General features: G+C 48.3%; 1 protein-coding gene across 4 annotated transcripts in view; it reads right to left on the bottom strand.

The window, feature by feature from the left end:
• Positions 1 to 15,562, bottom strand: part of RIPK1 (receptor interacting serine/threonine kinase 1) — a 35,587-nt gene extending 20,025 nt beyond the window's left edge. For 2 of the 4 annotated variants that reach the window (XM_031435273.2, XM_031435272.2), the window contains exons 1-5: positions 15,224 to 15,562; positions 5,344 to 5,564; positions 4,556 to 4,712; positions 2,272 to 2,409; positions 747 to 975 (exon numbers count right to left, since the gene is read on the bottom strand). In XM_031435273.2, coding sequence (XP_031291133.2) covers positions 747 to 975; positions 2,272 to 2,409; positions 4,556 to 4,712; positions 5,344 to 5,495 — 676 coding nt within the window. In that variant the 5' untranslated portion in view covers positions 5,496 to 5,564; positions 15,224 to 15,562. Of the gene's footprint in view, positions 1 to 746; positions 976 to 2,271; positions 2,410 to 4,555; positions 4,713 to 5,121; positions 5,280 to 5,343; positions 5,565 to 15,223 lie in introns of those variants that run through there. The other 2 variants (XM_064476138.1, XM_064476139.1) reach the window with 2 other exon arrangements.
• Positions 15,563 to 16,255: the final 693 nt, after the last annotated feature.

Genomic DNA, 16,255 nt, shown 5'->3' with positions numbered 1-16,255 from the left:
GTTTGGGGAGATGCTGCTTGGGGGCTCCTCTGGTACACGGACTGGACCTGACTCACGGACAGGTGGCCACCCAGGCCAGGGCTGGAGAGGAGAGATCTGGGAGGCGCCAGCAGAGAGCTGTTGGTCAAACCGTGGGGGCTGACAACCAGCCCAGGAGGGTGCGGAGGAAAAAGCCCGTTAGCTTAGGTTCTTCACAACCTGAGGAAAGGCTGTGGGCGCATCTGTTCTCCTGCACAAGCCATGTCTTTCTCTCTGTATTCTCAGTTCCAAATAAAGTGCCCATGGTAAGTACCGAAAAGAAACGACTCTCAAAGGAAGGAACAGTGGACGAAGGGAAGCAGGGAGTGTCTGGCTGGTGGCGCAAAGGGGAGACTCCTCACAGGCAGAAGCGAACACGCTCCTCCTCCCGTCCCGGAGGAGTCCCGGAGCGTCACAGCGCCTCCCCAGCTTCGATGCGTCATCAGGGCTCTTATCTGTCCCACGGTCCCTGATCCCTAAATTGAGATTACTCACTCGTTCAACAATGAGCACCTACTATGTTCCAGGCACAGTGTGCGCAGATACTGGGAGAGAGCAGTGAATAGACCAGGTGTGGTCCCAGCCCTCGGGGCGCAGACAGTCCAGCGGGTAAGACAGACACTCAGTGAGCAAACAGTGATGAACCCTAACCGACTTCGCTGAGGGCTATGACTCCACCGAGCAGCTTGGAATTACACCCAAATCCCACCCCCCTGTAAAGGCCTTACTCTCATATGGCTCCTTATTCGCAAATATGGCCCAGAGCACTATGGCGAAGCTGTACACGTCCGACTTCTCCGAGGGCTTGGCGTTGACGTCGTTGAGGTGCTCGGGGGCCATGTAGTGGAGGGTGCCGCCGTTCTTCTGAGAGGCGCTGCTCGCTTTCTTCTCCTCGTTATGCTCCTCTTTAGTCAGCTTACTCCACATCTTAAAGGAAGCGACACCAAGATCTGCTATCTGCAAGAGAGCAAACCAGTGGGCTGGGCCTGTGAAGGCACAGCGGGTTTGTCTTCACCTTTGGGGCTGACCCCGTAGGCAGACGTAGGGCACAGTGACATTTCCAGAAATGGCTGCACTAGCAGGTTTAAAACAGCTGCTTCTGAACAGACTCACAGACACTGTATGTTCTCAGCCATCTGGGAAATCCCCCGTAAGAAATAAATGTCCATGGGGAATTCTGGTATCTCAACTCTAATGCAGTAAAACCTGAGGCAGGGACTGATGGGAGGAGAAGCAGAAGATGTTTCTGAGATAAACAACAACAAAACATGTTCGTTCTCATTGCTCATTTATTCTGCATGTATTTTTCAACTATTTCTGAGGTTAGGAAAAACAGGTGCTCTGGTCTCAGCAGATGTGTGTAGCATACAGTGAGTAGTTACCGCACCTGCTGTTTCCCCAAAAGGCGTCCAGAAGCCCGTGGATGCGAGTTTCCCAGGATCCCCAAGACACACTGAGGATAAGGACTGAAGTGCTACGTGCTCTGAGCTGCAAGCCTGAACCTAAGAGAAGATGGGATGGGAAGGAGGAGAAAAACAGACAAAAAAGCAAAGAGAAAAATACCAAGGTCAGACACAGAGCAAAGAGGGAGGTGGCAGGGCAAAGCGACAGAACAATGCAGTGAAGAAATCGGAGGTCACAGTTTCACTTTTGCTCGAGGAATCCAAGCATTTGGGGATGAATTCTGGCATGTGATTGTCTAAAATCCTCAAATTCTAACCCAGAACAATGAGCCAAGTTATTAATGTAAAGGAAAACCTTCTTTTAAAGACATAGGAATAAAAATATCTGTCCAAGACTAGAACAGAGTGTTAGAAGCAGAGTCTTGTGGTAAAGGGACGCCTGTGCAAGCAGTTCCCAAGTCCTCCCCCCAGTGCGACTTCCCCTTTCAGGTGCTTGTGCTTAGACGTCTGCTGCCAAAGCCAATCAGGTGAGATGCTGCACCTAGTTAACTCTTGCTCTTGAGTAAACGGAAGGAAAATCTCTTTCCCTTTACTACACTGGAAAGAGAGTTTTCAAAAGGAGACTGATTTTAAAAAAAGACATGAAAGTAAATGAATACATAAGAAATATAAACCCCAACCAGTCTGTATTTCCTTTTATTCCTTGGTAGGGCTTTTTAGCCCCACCGTTACCAATTACAAGCTGAGCTGGCTCCTCTTTTAGCCTCTACCACGTCCAAAGATGGATTTCCAGGGAGAATTACACCTAAAGTCACCCCAGTCTTCCAGGAGCCTTTAGGTGATGGCTTACCTTAATGTGAAAGTCACTGTCAACGAGGATATTTTCCGGCTTTAGGTCCTTGTGTATGACACCTTCTCCGTGTAAGTAGCACATTCCTTCAATGGTCTCCATAATTATCCTTGCTTTCACAGAAAGAGGAATACTGATCTAAAACGAGTGATAGTAAGTCTGTGAAATGGAACGGTAATCCAAGAAGCCAAAGCACCTGTTTCATTCACGAGTCACGGGGTCAGAACCTGAGGGAACGGCTACAAGGTTCCTTTTCATCCTCTGCAGGGCTGCTGTCATTGCAAAGCAAGCCTCTTTTTAAGAAAGATTTCATCCCAGTGCTACGGGCATTAATGCTGGGTTTGTCAGTGTAAAAGCAAAATTTCCGTACCAATATGGTAGTATGTAAAAATGCTATAAAATTAAGCTTCTTGAGAACCAAACATCATCATCATCATCATTACTATTATTACTATTATTATTATTACTATTATTATTATTTAGGATGTGGCCTGAGTACCTTGTATGATGCCTGTAATGCTTGTTGAATGAACTGATATTGTAAACAAAAATCACAAATATCCTCTACGGCGTACTAATATGACGTGCTGCTATAAAATACACAAACAATGTCATGGAAGTATGTGTATGAAATAAGGTTAAACGCAAAAAGAATACAAGGGAACGTGCTCCCACTGCTTAAAAACATGTACGGTGATCTGGTATCAGATATTTCGAGTCTCTGCAGACTCTCAGTCACCCTTACTTACAATTATATTCTAGTTACAGGAACATCAATGTTAATACAGACAGTAATTCCAGTTTCTATTAAAGTAGTTAAATATTAGTTTTGCTTAACATTGAAAAACAGTCTCTCACTGTGTGTGTGTGTGTGCGCGCGCGCGTGCCCTGCAGTCTCTAGTTTACAAACAGATTGTTTCCTAAAAATGTATGTGTAGCCCCCAAACGTCTTTAAGTCATAACGTAGCTGAACTACTATATCAGCAGCCTGATCTCCACCATATAAAGAAAAGCTAAAGAGCCCCCAGCTTCCCCCGTACCTCTGGATTTAGGAAACACTTCTGAGCCCTCTTCCTGCTTCTCCCTTACGTCCCCCTGAATTTCTTCCGGAGCCCTGTCTGAGGCACCGTATCTCTGCCTGAGCCGGCAGAATGTCTCTTGTCCCAGTTTTTCTCCCAATCAGAATGCCTGCTTACTTCACGTAGCAGGACTCGAGTCTAGGGAGGAGGAGCGATCTCATCAAATTACACCAAGACGTGTGTAAGTGATTATCGTTTCTCATTCCCGCAGGTATCTGTGAGCAGTGTCTGACTTAGGAGACCTGACACAGCTTCAGGCAGAGGGGGTGGCGGGGGCGGGGGGGAGGTGGGAAGACGGGGGTGTCTGCTATAAGGACAGTCACGCCCTGCCACCCCCTGTGCATCTCTGCTTCGCCCAAACCCCAGCATTTGCAGTTTCCCCGGTTCGGCTCCCCTTCCTTTGCACATGACCTTCTCTCTGCTGAACACTTACTGACTCCCTGGTTCTCTGCTTCAAGCCTCTACTTGTCCATCAGACTTTGGCTCAAGCATCCTCCTCCTGGAACCCCTTCCCGTCTCCCCCACGCTGGGGTGAGAGCCTGTCCTGTGCACCCACACCCCACACCAGGAAGGCGTCCATCAAAATGCCATCACACACACTGGACCATTCACCTGCTGGTCTGTCCCCTTTTACTCGTCTGAGTCACATTTACTGTTGCTTCCTGAGCAACCAGCACAAGGCCTTGCTCCGAACAGATACCTACACTTTAAAAATGCTTCAAACCTCTTCGGCTTTGGTAGGCAATTTAAATCTCCCTGTTCTAAACCTTATTCATCCAGTGTTGTTACTGTGGGGCTCTATATTTAACCTGTGAGCTTCTTCAGTGGCATCAAAGTGCAGTCATTCATCTTCCACCTGCTCATGGTATCATTTATCAGTCAATATTTAGCTAACCCATTATGCACGCGCCCCACATCCGACCGCGTGCTTCATGGAGACAGTGCCTGCCTCTGAACCGTGGGGCTCAGAGCGGCTGACAAAAGCCACCTTCAACACTACGACCTCGAGGGGACCTTCCAAGTGGGGATGGACCCCTGTACGCAGGGGTTGAGAGGGGGGTGAGCGCACCTTCTGGGCAGGGAAACTCAAGGAAGATCTGAAGAGGGGCTGACTTCACGAAATTCAAAATAGTCCCGCAACTGACGGAGGATTAACCCGCGCACGAGCCACCGAGGCAGCGCGGCGGGCCGGGCACAGCCCCTACCTGCGTTTTCAGCACGTGCATGAGGTTGCCCTTCTCCATGTACTCCATCACCAGCGAGTAGCTCCCCTCCTCCATGATGACGCCCAGCAGCTGCACCACGCGGCTGTGCCTCAGCCGGTGCATCATCCTGCCCTCCTCCAGGAGGGACTCGTTGTACCTGCGGGAGGGAAGCGCGGGCTCAGAGCGGCAGGGGCAGCGCCTCCTCCCCGCCTCCCGGCGCCACGCCGCGCCCCTCCAGGCGCAGACCACGAGCCCGGCGAGCCCGCGCCGTTTCCGGTCACTGTGCGCCCCTCGTCCCTCGGGACCGGCACGGGGCGCTCGGCGGCCGTTCAGGGGACGGACGGACGGGCCACCGAAGAGGACGCGGGCGGCTGCGCCGCATCGCGGCCTGAAGGGCGGGCCGCGCTGGGCAGCGCGGGGCGCCGTCCAGCGACCCGCCGGCTGCGTGAAAGGAGGCTCTGCAGCCTCTGCCCCGAACCGCCTCCCCCGCCCACACTGGGGCCTGGTCCTCACGGAGACGGCGAAGCGAGCGAGTCTGCCGTCACTGTCCCCCAGTCCTGCCTCACCCTCTGCCTCCTTCCTTCTCCTTTTCCTCCTCGACAGTGTTCTCCCCCGTTTACTAGCTGTGAGCTCTTCACTAGCCCGGCCCAGTCCTCCTCAGCGACACGCGACGCCAGCAGCCGCCCTGCAGGGTCGCGGGCACCTCGGCCTGTCTGCTTCCGCCGCCCGCGCAGCCCCGCCTCGCGCGCCGGCCCGGCCCGCGGCCCGCCGCCCTGCCCCCAGCTCACTCGGTGCACTTGGGGCCTGTGTACACCTTTTTCAGAATCACGAGTCCATGGGTTCTGTGTAAGCACAAAGACACCCTTCCGAAGCCCCCGCTGTCTAGGTCCTCCTGCTCCAGGAAGTCGGCAGATTTCATCTTGATGTCATCCAGGGACATGTCTGGTTTCCTTCTGAACGCTCAGATGCCCCCCAAATACACAAATTCTTTTTCCCTCGGAGCTGCGCCCTATGAAGAAAATAAGAGTACATGTTAGTGCAAAAAAGCCATTATTCACAAAATTATGTAAAGTTCCACCACGCGTTGGGCGTGCCTTCATTTTCTGAGGACAGATTCAGTCCTCAGAAGGTATTTCCAAGCATCACAGAAGGCCACCGTCTTTATTCCTTGGACTTTTCATTTCTGACAAATGAAAGACTAGAACATTTTGAAAACCCTCCTGCTACAAAGGGCCTGTATGTACTGGAAAACATAATACAAACGTCGATTCAAATGCACCACTCGGCTCAGCAGAAAGGAAAGGAAAGAACTCCAGGGACTGGACACAAACAGGGCACTGGTGGTGGGGCAGGAGCCCCGTGATGGACATTGCGGACTGAACGTGTGTCCACCCCAAGTTTGTATGTTGAAGCCCGAACTCCAATGTGATAATATTTGGAGGTGGGGACTTTGGGAGGTACTGAGGTCACGCAGGAGGCCCATGAATGAGATTAGTGTCTTTATGAGAGACGTGAGAGCTTGCTTTCTCTCTCTCCATCATGTGACGACACAACCAGGGCCGGCCTTCTACAGACCAGGAAGTGGACCCTCACCAGACACTGGATCTGCCAGCACTTTGATCTTGGACTTCCAGCCTCCCGAACCGCGAGAAATAAATGTCTGTTGTGTCAGCCACCCGGTCTGCGGTCGTTTGTTACAGCAGCCGAACTAAGACAGGTGCCCTGTGGGGCTGCCAACCTTGACATCCAAGGTCAGGGTTTAAGACCCAGCCAGAGACAGGAGCGGAGGTCAGGATGTGCAAGAAAAGAGGGTTAGAACAAAGACTCCCCCTTAACAGGGCACTTACCAAGGTACCCTAGCCCTCGATGAAAGAATGGACTACAGAAAGAACTGTCCACTAGCAACGGAACTCGTTTGTCTTAGACTGGGCGTCTAAAAAAAAAAAGTCTCTGGGAAATTATAACCTTGGGCTTGTCTTCAAACAGATTTGGGCTTTAAATTTACAGTCGTCTTATCTCTTATGGCCGGGAAACCCCAAATTAAGAACTTTTATATAGAAAGTGGTCACAGGCTGACAACATCACTGGGTTATGAGGCTAAAGCAAACAAAACACCCGCAAACCAGATCAGACAGGATTCCCACAGAAAAGCCTAACTTAATATGAGCTACCTCTCCAAAATTATCACACACACACACACACACACACAAAGCATGAGCCAGACACACCCAGCAAAAGAGCAGTATTAGGCACCAAAGAACTTCAGGTAAGTAATCTATTGAACATCCTTAGAAATAAACAGGTTTAAAATAATTATGAACATAAAAAGGAATTTGAAGAATACAAAAAAGAAGACTGTACTATCTAAACAGAATAGGAAGATGTGGAGAGGATGAGGATTGGAGAATTTGCACGCTGTGCTATGAAGCCGGCAATGCACACAGTCTCAAAACAGAACCATTTGCTTCAGCCTTCTTCCCTTCTTTTCTTTCATTTTCCCCAAACTGAAATGAAGACTAAAAATCCACTGGGGACCAACATGAGATACCACTACACACCCACCAGAATGAAAAAGGCTAACGCCACCGAGTACTGGTGAAGACAAGACACAACCGCTTTGGGATGGGTCTGGCAGTTCCTTATAGAACTAAACATACACCTACACTATGGCCAAGAAAGTCCAGTCCCAAGAGAAATGGAAACATGTGTCCCCAAAGACTTGTGCAGTGTTCACAGTAGCTCTATTCATGGTCGCCCCAAACTGCGAACAGTCATCCATCAACAGAATGGGTAAAAAACCCTGTGCTGTATTCACAGGATGGAATAACGCTCAGCCGTCAAAAGCAATGAACCACTAATGCACACAGCAGTGTGGAAGAGTGACAAAAACATTGTGCTGAGGTAGAGACGCCTTATATGAAAGAACACACGCAGTATAACTTCATTTACATGAAGTTCTAGGACAGTCAAACTCGTCTGTAGTGGGAAAGGAACACTGGTTGCCCAGGGACACGGTGAGGGCGCTTTCTTGGGTGATGATAACATTCTGTCATCTCAGTGGGGGTTCAGGTTACACAAGCAAAGGTGTTTGTCAGTACTCAGCAAATGTCTGCTCAAGAATTGCAGGCAAATTTTACATAAACTGTCTGTAAACACACTGAACTCGTTAGTGGTGTGCACGCTGAAATACTTCCGGGGAAGTGTACTGATACCTGCGAGGCGCCCTGCAGACAGACTGGTGGACGGAGAGAAGGGTAAGCAGTTGGGTCGTTACGTGAGAACGCGGAGAAGAATGACACACAGTGCATATATGAGAGTTGACTGCAAAATCTTTCATTTTTAATTTTTTGTTTCTGCATATTCAGTTTTACTTTTTCCCATACAGCCCCACTCGGTTTCTCCTAACAGTGCATTTATCAAAACTAAGAAACCAGCCTTGGTAGTGTCACTGTTAACTAAACTCCCTGCATTGCTCTGGTTTCACCAGTTTTTCTACTAATGCTCTTTCTCTGTTCCGTGATCCAATCCAGGATACCCCACTGTATTTTGTAGCTGTTGGGTTTTTTACTGTTATTATTATTATTATTTTTACCTTTGACCCCTTCACTCATCTCTCCCACCCCACCGTGACTCCTGCCTCTGGCAACCACCAACCTGTTCTCTGTTATCTATGAGATTTTTTTTTTTAAAGATTCCACATATAAGAAGTCACGCAGTATTTGTCTTTCTTATTTCACTCAACATAATGCCCTCAAGGTCCTTCCATGTCGTTGCAAATGGCAAGATTTCATTCTTTTTAATGGCTGAATAATATTCTATTGTGTACACACACACACGTCACTAATTCTTTATCCATTCATCCAACGATAGACACGTACATTGTTTCCGCATCTTGGCTATTATAAATAGTGCTGTAATGAACATAAGGGTGCATATATCTTTTTAAATTAGTGTTTTCATTTTATTCAGATAAACTCCAGAAGTGGAATGGCTGAATCATATAGTTCTTTTCTTAGTTTTTTGAGGACCCTCCGTACTGTTTTCCATAGTGGCTGCACCAATTTACATTCCCACCAACAGTACACGTTCCCTTTTCTCCACATTCTAGCCAAGTTATTTCTTGTCGTTTGGAGAACAGCCGTTCATTCCTAAGGTGCGAGGGGGCCACTCACTGTGGCTTTGACTTGCATTTCCCTGATGGTTAATGATGCTGAGCAGGTCTTCATGGCGGTAACTTCATGCCAGCACAGTGCCTCTTTACCGTCTTTGTCTTACTTAGAAAAATGTCTGTCAGATGTTCTGCCCATTTTTTAAATAGATTGAGGTTTTCTTTTGTTTGGTTATTGTAATTGAGTTGCATGAGTTTTTTATATATCCTTGGATATTAACCCCTTATCAATATGATTTGCAAATTTTTTACCATTCAGTAGGTTGATGGTTTTTGCTGTGCAGAAAGTTTTTAGCTTGATAGTCCCATTTTATTTTCGCTTTTGTTGCTTTACTTTTAATGTCAGATTTGAAAAATCATCACTAAGACTGATGCCAAGGTCCTTACCACCTATGCTTACCACCTAGTTTTATGGTTTCAGGTCTTATATTCAAATCTTTAATCCATTTTGAGTTAATTTTTGTGTTGGTGTAAGATAGCGCTTCAACTTAATTCTTCTGCATGCAGCTATCCAATTTTCTGAACACTATTTATTGAAGAGACTGTCCTTTCCCCACTGTATAAAGATCTTCCTCGACTTACGATGGGGTTGTCTTGATAAACTTGATACACTTAATACAGCCAACCTAAGCATCACAGCTTACCCTAGGCTACCTTAAATCTGCTAAAAACACAGATTAGCCTACGGTTGGGCAAAATCATCTAATACAAAGCCCATTTTATAATAAAATTTGAATATCTCATGTAATTTACTAAATCTGTACTGAAAATGAAAAACAGAGTGGCTGGCTGGGTACAAAATGGTTGTAAGCATGCTGGCCAGTTATCCTCATGACTGCACAGCTGACTGGGAGCTGCCCAGCATCATAAGAGAATTTCGTACCATGTATCGCATCCGGGAAAAGATCAAAATTCAAAATACAGTTTTTACTGAATGCTTATTGCTTTTGCACCATCATAAACTTGAAAAATCCGAAGTCAAGCCATCATAAGTTGGGGACCGTCTGTATTCTTGGTTCCACTGCTGTAAGTTAATTGATCACATTATGTGTAGGTTTATTTCTGGGCTCTCTATCCTGCTCTATCGTGTTTATGCCAGTGCCACACTGTTTTCATGACTACAGCTTCTGTAGTACACTTTGAGATTGGGAAGTGTGATACCTCTAGCTTTGTTCTTTCTCAAGATTGGTGATTTGGGGTCTTTTGTAGTTCCATACAACTTTTAGGACTGTAAACTCAACTTCTGTGAAAAATGCCTTTGGAATTTTGATAGGAGTTGCATTAAATCTGTAATATGGATATTTTAACAGTATTAATTCTCTCCATGCCTGAGTGTGGAATGTTTCCATCTACTTGTGTCTTCACGTTCTTTCCTTAGTATCTGATAGTTTTCAGTATACAGGCCTTTCACCTCCCTGGTTGAATTTATTCCCAGTGATTTTAGTCTTTCTGTTGTAATTATAAATGGGATAGTTTTCTTAACCTCTGATAGCTTATTATTAGTATATAGAAACACAACATATTTTTATATACTGATTTTGTATCCTACAGCATTGCTGAATTTATTAGTTCTAACAGTTTTTTTGAAGGAGTCTTTAGAGTTTTCTACATATAATATTATGCCATCTGCAAACAGGGACAGTTTTGTTTCTTCCTTTCCGATTTGGATGCCTTTTCTTTTTCTTGCTTAATGGCTCTGGCTAGGACTTCCACTACTACGCTGAATAAACGTGGCAAGACTGGGCATCCTTATCTTGTTCCTGATCTTAGAGGAAATATTTTTTTGGTTTTTCAATGTTGAGTATGATGTTAGCTGTAGGTATAAAATCTTAAATTCTGCACTTTGAAGTTCTTCTTAATGAAATGTTTGAAGCAGAAGGATTTTTTGTTTTTGTTTTTGTTTGGGGTTTTTTTGTTTTGATTAAGTACCTGAAGAACTTTCTGAAAATGCCTACGCTGACAGCAATCTTGTGCAGTGGCCTCTAAGTCAAATCAGGTAACCAAACTCCTGCATCTTGTGCAAAGGCTTCGGTGGGCCCTGCCACCCCAACAGAGCTCATGTAGGAACCATTTTCCAGTAACATGAGCCATTTCCAAGCAAGAGGAAGTACCCCCGGAGAGAAGCGCGTCTGCAGGGCAGAGGCGGGGTGGGAAGGCTGCCCAGATGCAGGGCACGGGGACTGAGGGACAGGGGTCAGCAGGGGTGAGCAGGGCTGAGGCAGCAGGGCCATCACGATGGTGGGAAGAGTACAGGCTTTTCCCAGGTGTGAACTCCAGCCCTAAAGCGTATTAGCCTCGTGTCCCGGGTAACTTACGTAAGCCTCAGCTTCCTCATTTGCACGCGGAAACAACAATGCCTGCCTCACAAGTCTGGTAAGGGTTATGTGAGAAAAAACACGTGAACACACTTGTCACCTGCTTCGCGGTTCTGCCTAGGGCTGGCCCACCCCGGACCCTCATCCACGTTGACCCCAGCCCCTGGGCTCTGAGAGTGGAGTGTGCAGCTGGGCGGTGCTGCTCTGCAGCTCTGTGCTGACCAGCCTGTGAGGACGGGTCAGGGGACGGAGTCACTCGTCCCCCTCCCCTGCAGCCCCTCTCACGGCACAGTCTCCTCCTGGCTAGAGGCCATGCCTCCTTCAGGCCTGAGGGCCTCACATCCTCAGGGAAGCCATCCTTCATCTCCCATTAGACTCATCCCAGCACCACTGCTTCTGCCTTGAGCCGGTTAAGACAGCTGTAACTGGGAGTCATCTCAGTTAAGCTCACAGACGGCAGGAAACTGTCTCATGCACTGTCTACAGGGCCTAGCACATGGCGGTTGGTCATTAAATGCATATTAAAAAGAGCTATTTAATTGTCCCAAACTAAAGAATACAGTTAAATGCATATAGCACAGGGAACTATATTCAATCTCTTAATAGAACCTATAATGAAAAGCAACATGAAAAGGAATCAATGTATGTATATGTATGACTGAGACATGATGCTATGCACCAGAAATGGACACAACACTGCAAACCGACTGTACTTCAATAAAAGAAAAAGTGTTTTTTTTTAAAGAATACAGTCAAATGAACTGTAGCACATTCATAAGATATAGCATGATACAGCCATTCAAAATTATGATCTGTAAAAATAAAAAACACATTAACAGGTGGATGGCTGGATGGATATACACGTACAGGAAAAAAGACAGTGAAAGACACTAAAATGTTAGCAAGGATTGTGTTTGGATGGCCAGGTGACTTTTACTTTCTTTACACCTTTACTACATTTTCCAAGTTTTCTACAATTGACATGAATTATCTTTACAATAAAATTTATTTTTTTAAGAGAATAATTCCTTCGCTCAGTAGTTCTTCATTCTAAGGAATCAAATCAGAGATGCCGAATACAGACTACATACAAGGATGTTCCTGGTAACATTATACAGAACAGCAAAAGCACATAAAACAGCCAACAAACACAAAATAAAGGAGAGTAAGTTATGGCCCATTCACACTCTGAAATGCATTTAGCAGTTTTCAAAAATGATGTTATGTATGAATGTTTAGTGACATTAAAAAAAGGCTCACAGACAAGAGAAGGAACAGGAGGGAATTACCACTGTACCCTGAACTCTGTCCCTCTGGGTATTACGTCGCAGCTGGATAAGTTCCACCTGCTGTCTCTCCTTTGGCCCAGATCCTGTCTCCTGAGCTGCCGAGAACCAGGATCTGCAGCGCCTCCTGCAGGCGGGACGGCGCTCAGGGGAGGGGCGCAGCGGGCCTGCCGCACCTCGTGAGGCTGCCTCGACCCAGGCCGTTCTCCTCAGTTGGCAGGCTGCTGGGTTAGTCTGGTCTCTACCTTATACACCTTCTGCACGGTTTCCAATGATTCAGTTTGTTTAAACTGTTTCGTCCCTATTTGCCCACGAAATACTCAATTTTACAAGCACTGAAATACCTTAGGAAGGCCTTGTGAGTGACTTAGATACCCGAGTCACAAAAACACTGTAGGCAGGTAGAAAACCACATTATAAAGCCATGTTACAAAGGAATTAATAAAGGCACATTAGCCTGTTAGAGCCTCTTAAGATAGCTAATTTCAACTAAGAATGTGACTGTGTCCATTTTAATAGGATTTCTTAATGTTTTTGCCTAAGTATTTAATTTACCGACTTCGGGAAGCAAATCTGTTCCACTGAAATTAACTGAAAATTCCAAGAAACTACACAAATTACCTCCTAAGGCAGGTAGGTCTGTATATAAAAATACTCATATGTATATTCAATTTTGTCAATTATGCCTCAGTAAAACTGGTGGAAAATATAAATTATTAATAATAATACCAAAGAGCAGGCAACGTTAATGTACAATATTAACAGGGCAGTGGTTACGAACAGGTGGAAGCAGGAGAGCATGAACAAGAGGAGGCACAGGACGTTTCAGGAGTGACGGCAACATTTTATTTCTTCTGAATGTTTACTTTGTGAGACTTAACAGAGCTGTGCAGTTACGATTTGTGCACTTTTCTGTTTATGTCATACCTCAATAAAATAAAATTAAAAACTTTAAAAATATTTAAGCGGTAGAGGGGTATTTCTTCAATTTTTCAATGATGACCATACATAATGAGTCTGATAGAAAATGTTGGCTGCCTACCTATCATTGTCCCCCTTTTCTCCTGCCAGTAGGACTCTGTTTATACTCAGGTATCCAAGGGGATTTCTCAAGGGTCTTTGTTTAGAACAGCTTGATGATTTGCCCCAGATAAACACGCACTCTGGGCAAGGAAGAATCAAATGATGTACAAGAGAGAAGACTGGATGGGTTCAACAAGCATTGTCTGCCGTGTATGTTAGCACACGATGGACCCCGTCAGGTAGACTCTAGGCTCATTGCTCCAAATAAAGACACTAAAATCTGGAGTTTAGTGATTCACCTAAAGTGCCAGGTCTTCACCCAAACGTCCCCCATCAAGTCACTAACATACGCTGTTTCTCCAGATAGCAAAGGGAAATCTGTCTTTATTAAAATCAGAGGCAAAGACCTAATCTTACAAGCCTGCTCACCTATATTAACTAAGTATGCTACAGTCAGAAACATGGGGAATGTAGGACTAAATTTTAAAAACCTATGAAAATATGTGGCTCAAAGTCAATATTCTACAGATCAACGCAGTCATTTTCCCCAGAGTATAATATCGAACCAAAAGCATGGGAAGCTCTGTGTTTAAAATCACACTCGTGGTATTAACATGTTGTGGATTAATAAGCACCCAATAGTAGTTTGAGATTTTGGAAGTTGATATTTAGGGATTTTTTTAATTATCAATATTCAGAATCCTGAAAGCAGACAGAGGAAAAAGAAAATTAAAGTTAATTGTTACTGCTATTTTAGCAATAATAATTATGAGGATTATATACCTCCAATTTTATTTTAAACAAGCTTAGTCTACGTCCCGTGTTCGGAAGAGCTGCGGTTTCCCACGTTTGTAATTGACTACAATTTCCTCCCTACTCTCGCTTCTATAGGATGGTTACAAAATTCAGATCTAATACGAGGTCGCTCCACATTCTAGAGCTCACTCCTGTCTTGATTTCTTCAGGTAAACAGGGGAAGAAGTAATGGTGGTCTAAAGACCAAAGGACCTCTGCAAAGGAGGCTGAGAATGACGGCCTCAGGCTCTGCTCAAGACAAAGAGCTCTGAGCGAGGAGGAGCCAACGATCCGCAGGGGACCAAGAACTGAACCACCGAGCCCCCCGCCCTCGGGGGGCCTGTCAGATGCTCAGGGAAGAAGGTCGGGGCTCACGAAGCACTCGAAAAAGCGAACGCCGCGGCCACCGAAGAGGCCCGGGAGAGTGACAGCCTTCCCCTCGGCCGCGGCGCTCCTCCGTCCCCACTGCCAGCCCACGTCTAGGACCGCGTGGGCCGCGTCTGCCGTCTGCCGTCTGCCGGCCCCCGCGGCCCCCGCGCCCGGGGAAGGCCCTTTCGGGACGTGGTCGGGCCAGGCCAAGGCCACCGAGCCCCGCGACGGCGGGAGCGCGCGCTACTGCTGCTTGATGTCGCCGCACAGACCCAGCACCGCCGCCAACACGCAAGCTATGGCCACAGCGTGACGGCCCGCCCAGCGTCACAGAGCCCCCCGCGCGGACCGACCCTAACCTCCGCAGAAACCCAGCCGGGCGCTGCGCCGACAGTCAGCCACCCCGCGCGCGACTTCCGGGAACGCCGCGGGCTCCGCCTACCGCCTGACTTCGGGGACCGCGCCTGGCCACGCCCACCGCCCGACGGGCCCACAGCACTACTTCCGGGAGCGACGCCGGCCCCGCTCACCTGACTTCGGGGACCGCGCCTGGCCACGCCCACCGCACGACAGGACCACAGCCCGACTTCCGGGAGCTACGCGGGCCACGCCCGCTAGCTGACCCGCCCACCGCCCGACTTTCGACAGAGGAAGCCCCGCCCCTGGCCGGAAGCCGCCCCGCGAGCCTGGCCGCTGCCCCGCGCAAACGCACCGAAGGATTCACTTTCGCTTCCGCGGGAAACTTCCCGAGGCCCGAGGCCGGCTGAGGGGAGAAGCGGCACGGGCAGTCCGGAAGTGCTCCGACGCCCGGGGCCTCGCCGGCGCGGGCTGGGGTGGGACGCCCGCCTGACGAGGGTCGCCGCGGGCGGAGCCCGTCAGCTGGGAGGCCGGCCGGGCCGCCCCGCTGTCACCGCGCGCGACTCCGTGGACCCGCTGTCCGCCGCGTGCTGCCCGCGCGGGTCGGCGCGCTCGGGCTCCTCGCGGGGTGGGCCGGCCGGGACGCCGCGCTCCGGGACCGTGCGCTCCGGCAGGCCGCTCCGGTGTCCGCCCCGTCTGCGTGCCGACTGAGGGAGATCGGCCGGCGGAGGGCGTGGACTACTCGCTCCGCCCCTGCTCCTGCCCCGGAGGAGGATGCGGAGAGCGCCCGCCCCGCGCCGGCGGGGCCTCCTGGCCGGTTCTTAAATCCCGGACTCGCCGCCGGAGGATCGCGGCTTCGCTGTTTCAGCGCGAGTTGGGCGCTGGGAGAGAAGTGCGCCCAGTCCTAGAAACCGCTCACAGAAACCTTCCCGGCGGGGCGGGAAGCGCTGGGCTGGTTTCCCAGGGGGAGTCCGCTCTGCGGGTCACCCGCGCTGGAACCGCAGGCGGTTACCATTCTCTCATCTCCTTCACCTGCACGGTGGGGAATAATGAAGCCTCAGTGGGGCTATGGAGGGAGAAATGGGATACTGTGCAGCCATTTACAATGATTTTGGGAAAGCCTCAAGCAAAATGGGAAGGGCTTGCTAAAAGTTATGTTAAACAGCTAATTATATGCAGAGCATGATTACGTGCTGTAGAAAGATACGTACATCAAGAGAATGAGCTGCCACAAACCAAGGGAAAATTTTTGCAAAAGGGGTATCTGATAAAACCCGTTTTCCAAAATACACTAAAAACGCAAGAAAAGGAACAACAGTTGGAAAATGGGCGGAAGATTAGAACAGACACCTTACCATTTGTGGCAAGTAAGCATATGAAAAGATGC

Source organism: Camelus dromedarius, chromosome 19 (genome assembly GCF_036321535.1).
Source record: "Camelus dromedarius isolate mCamDro1 chromosome 19, mCamDro1.pat, whole genome shotgun sequence".
Taxonomy (NCBI): domain Eukaryota; kingdom Metazoa; phylum Chordata; class Mammalia; order Artiodactyla; family Camelidae; genus Camelus; species Camelus dromedarius.
This window is presented reverse-complemented; position numbering and strand designations above follow the sequence as displayed.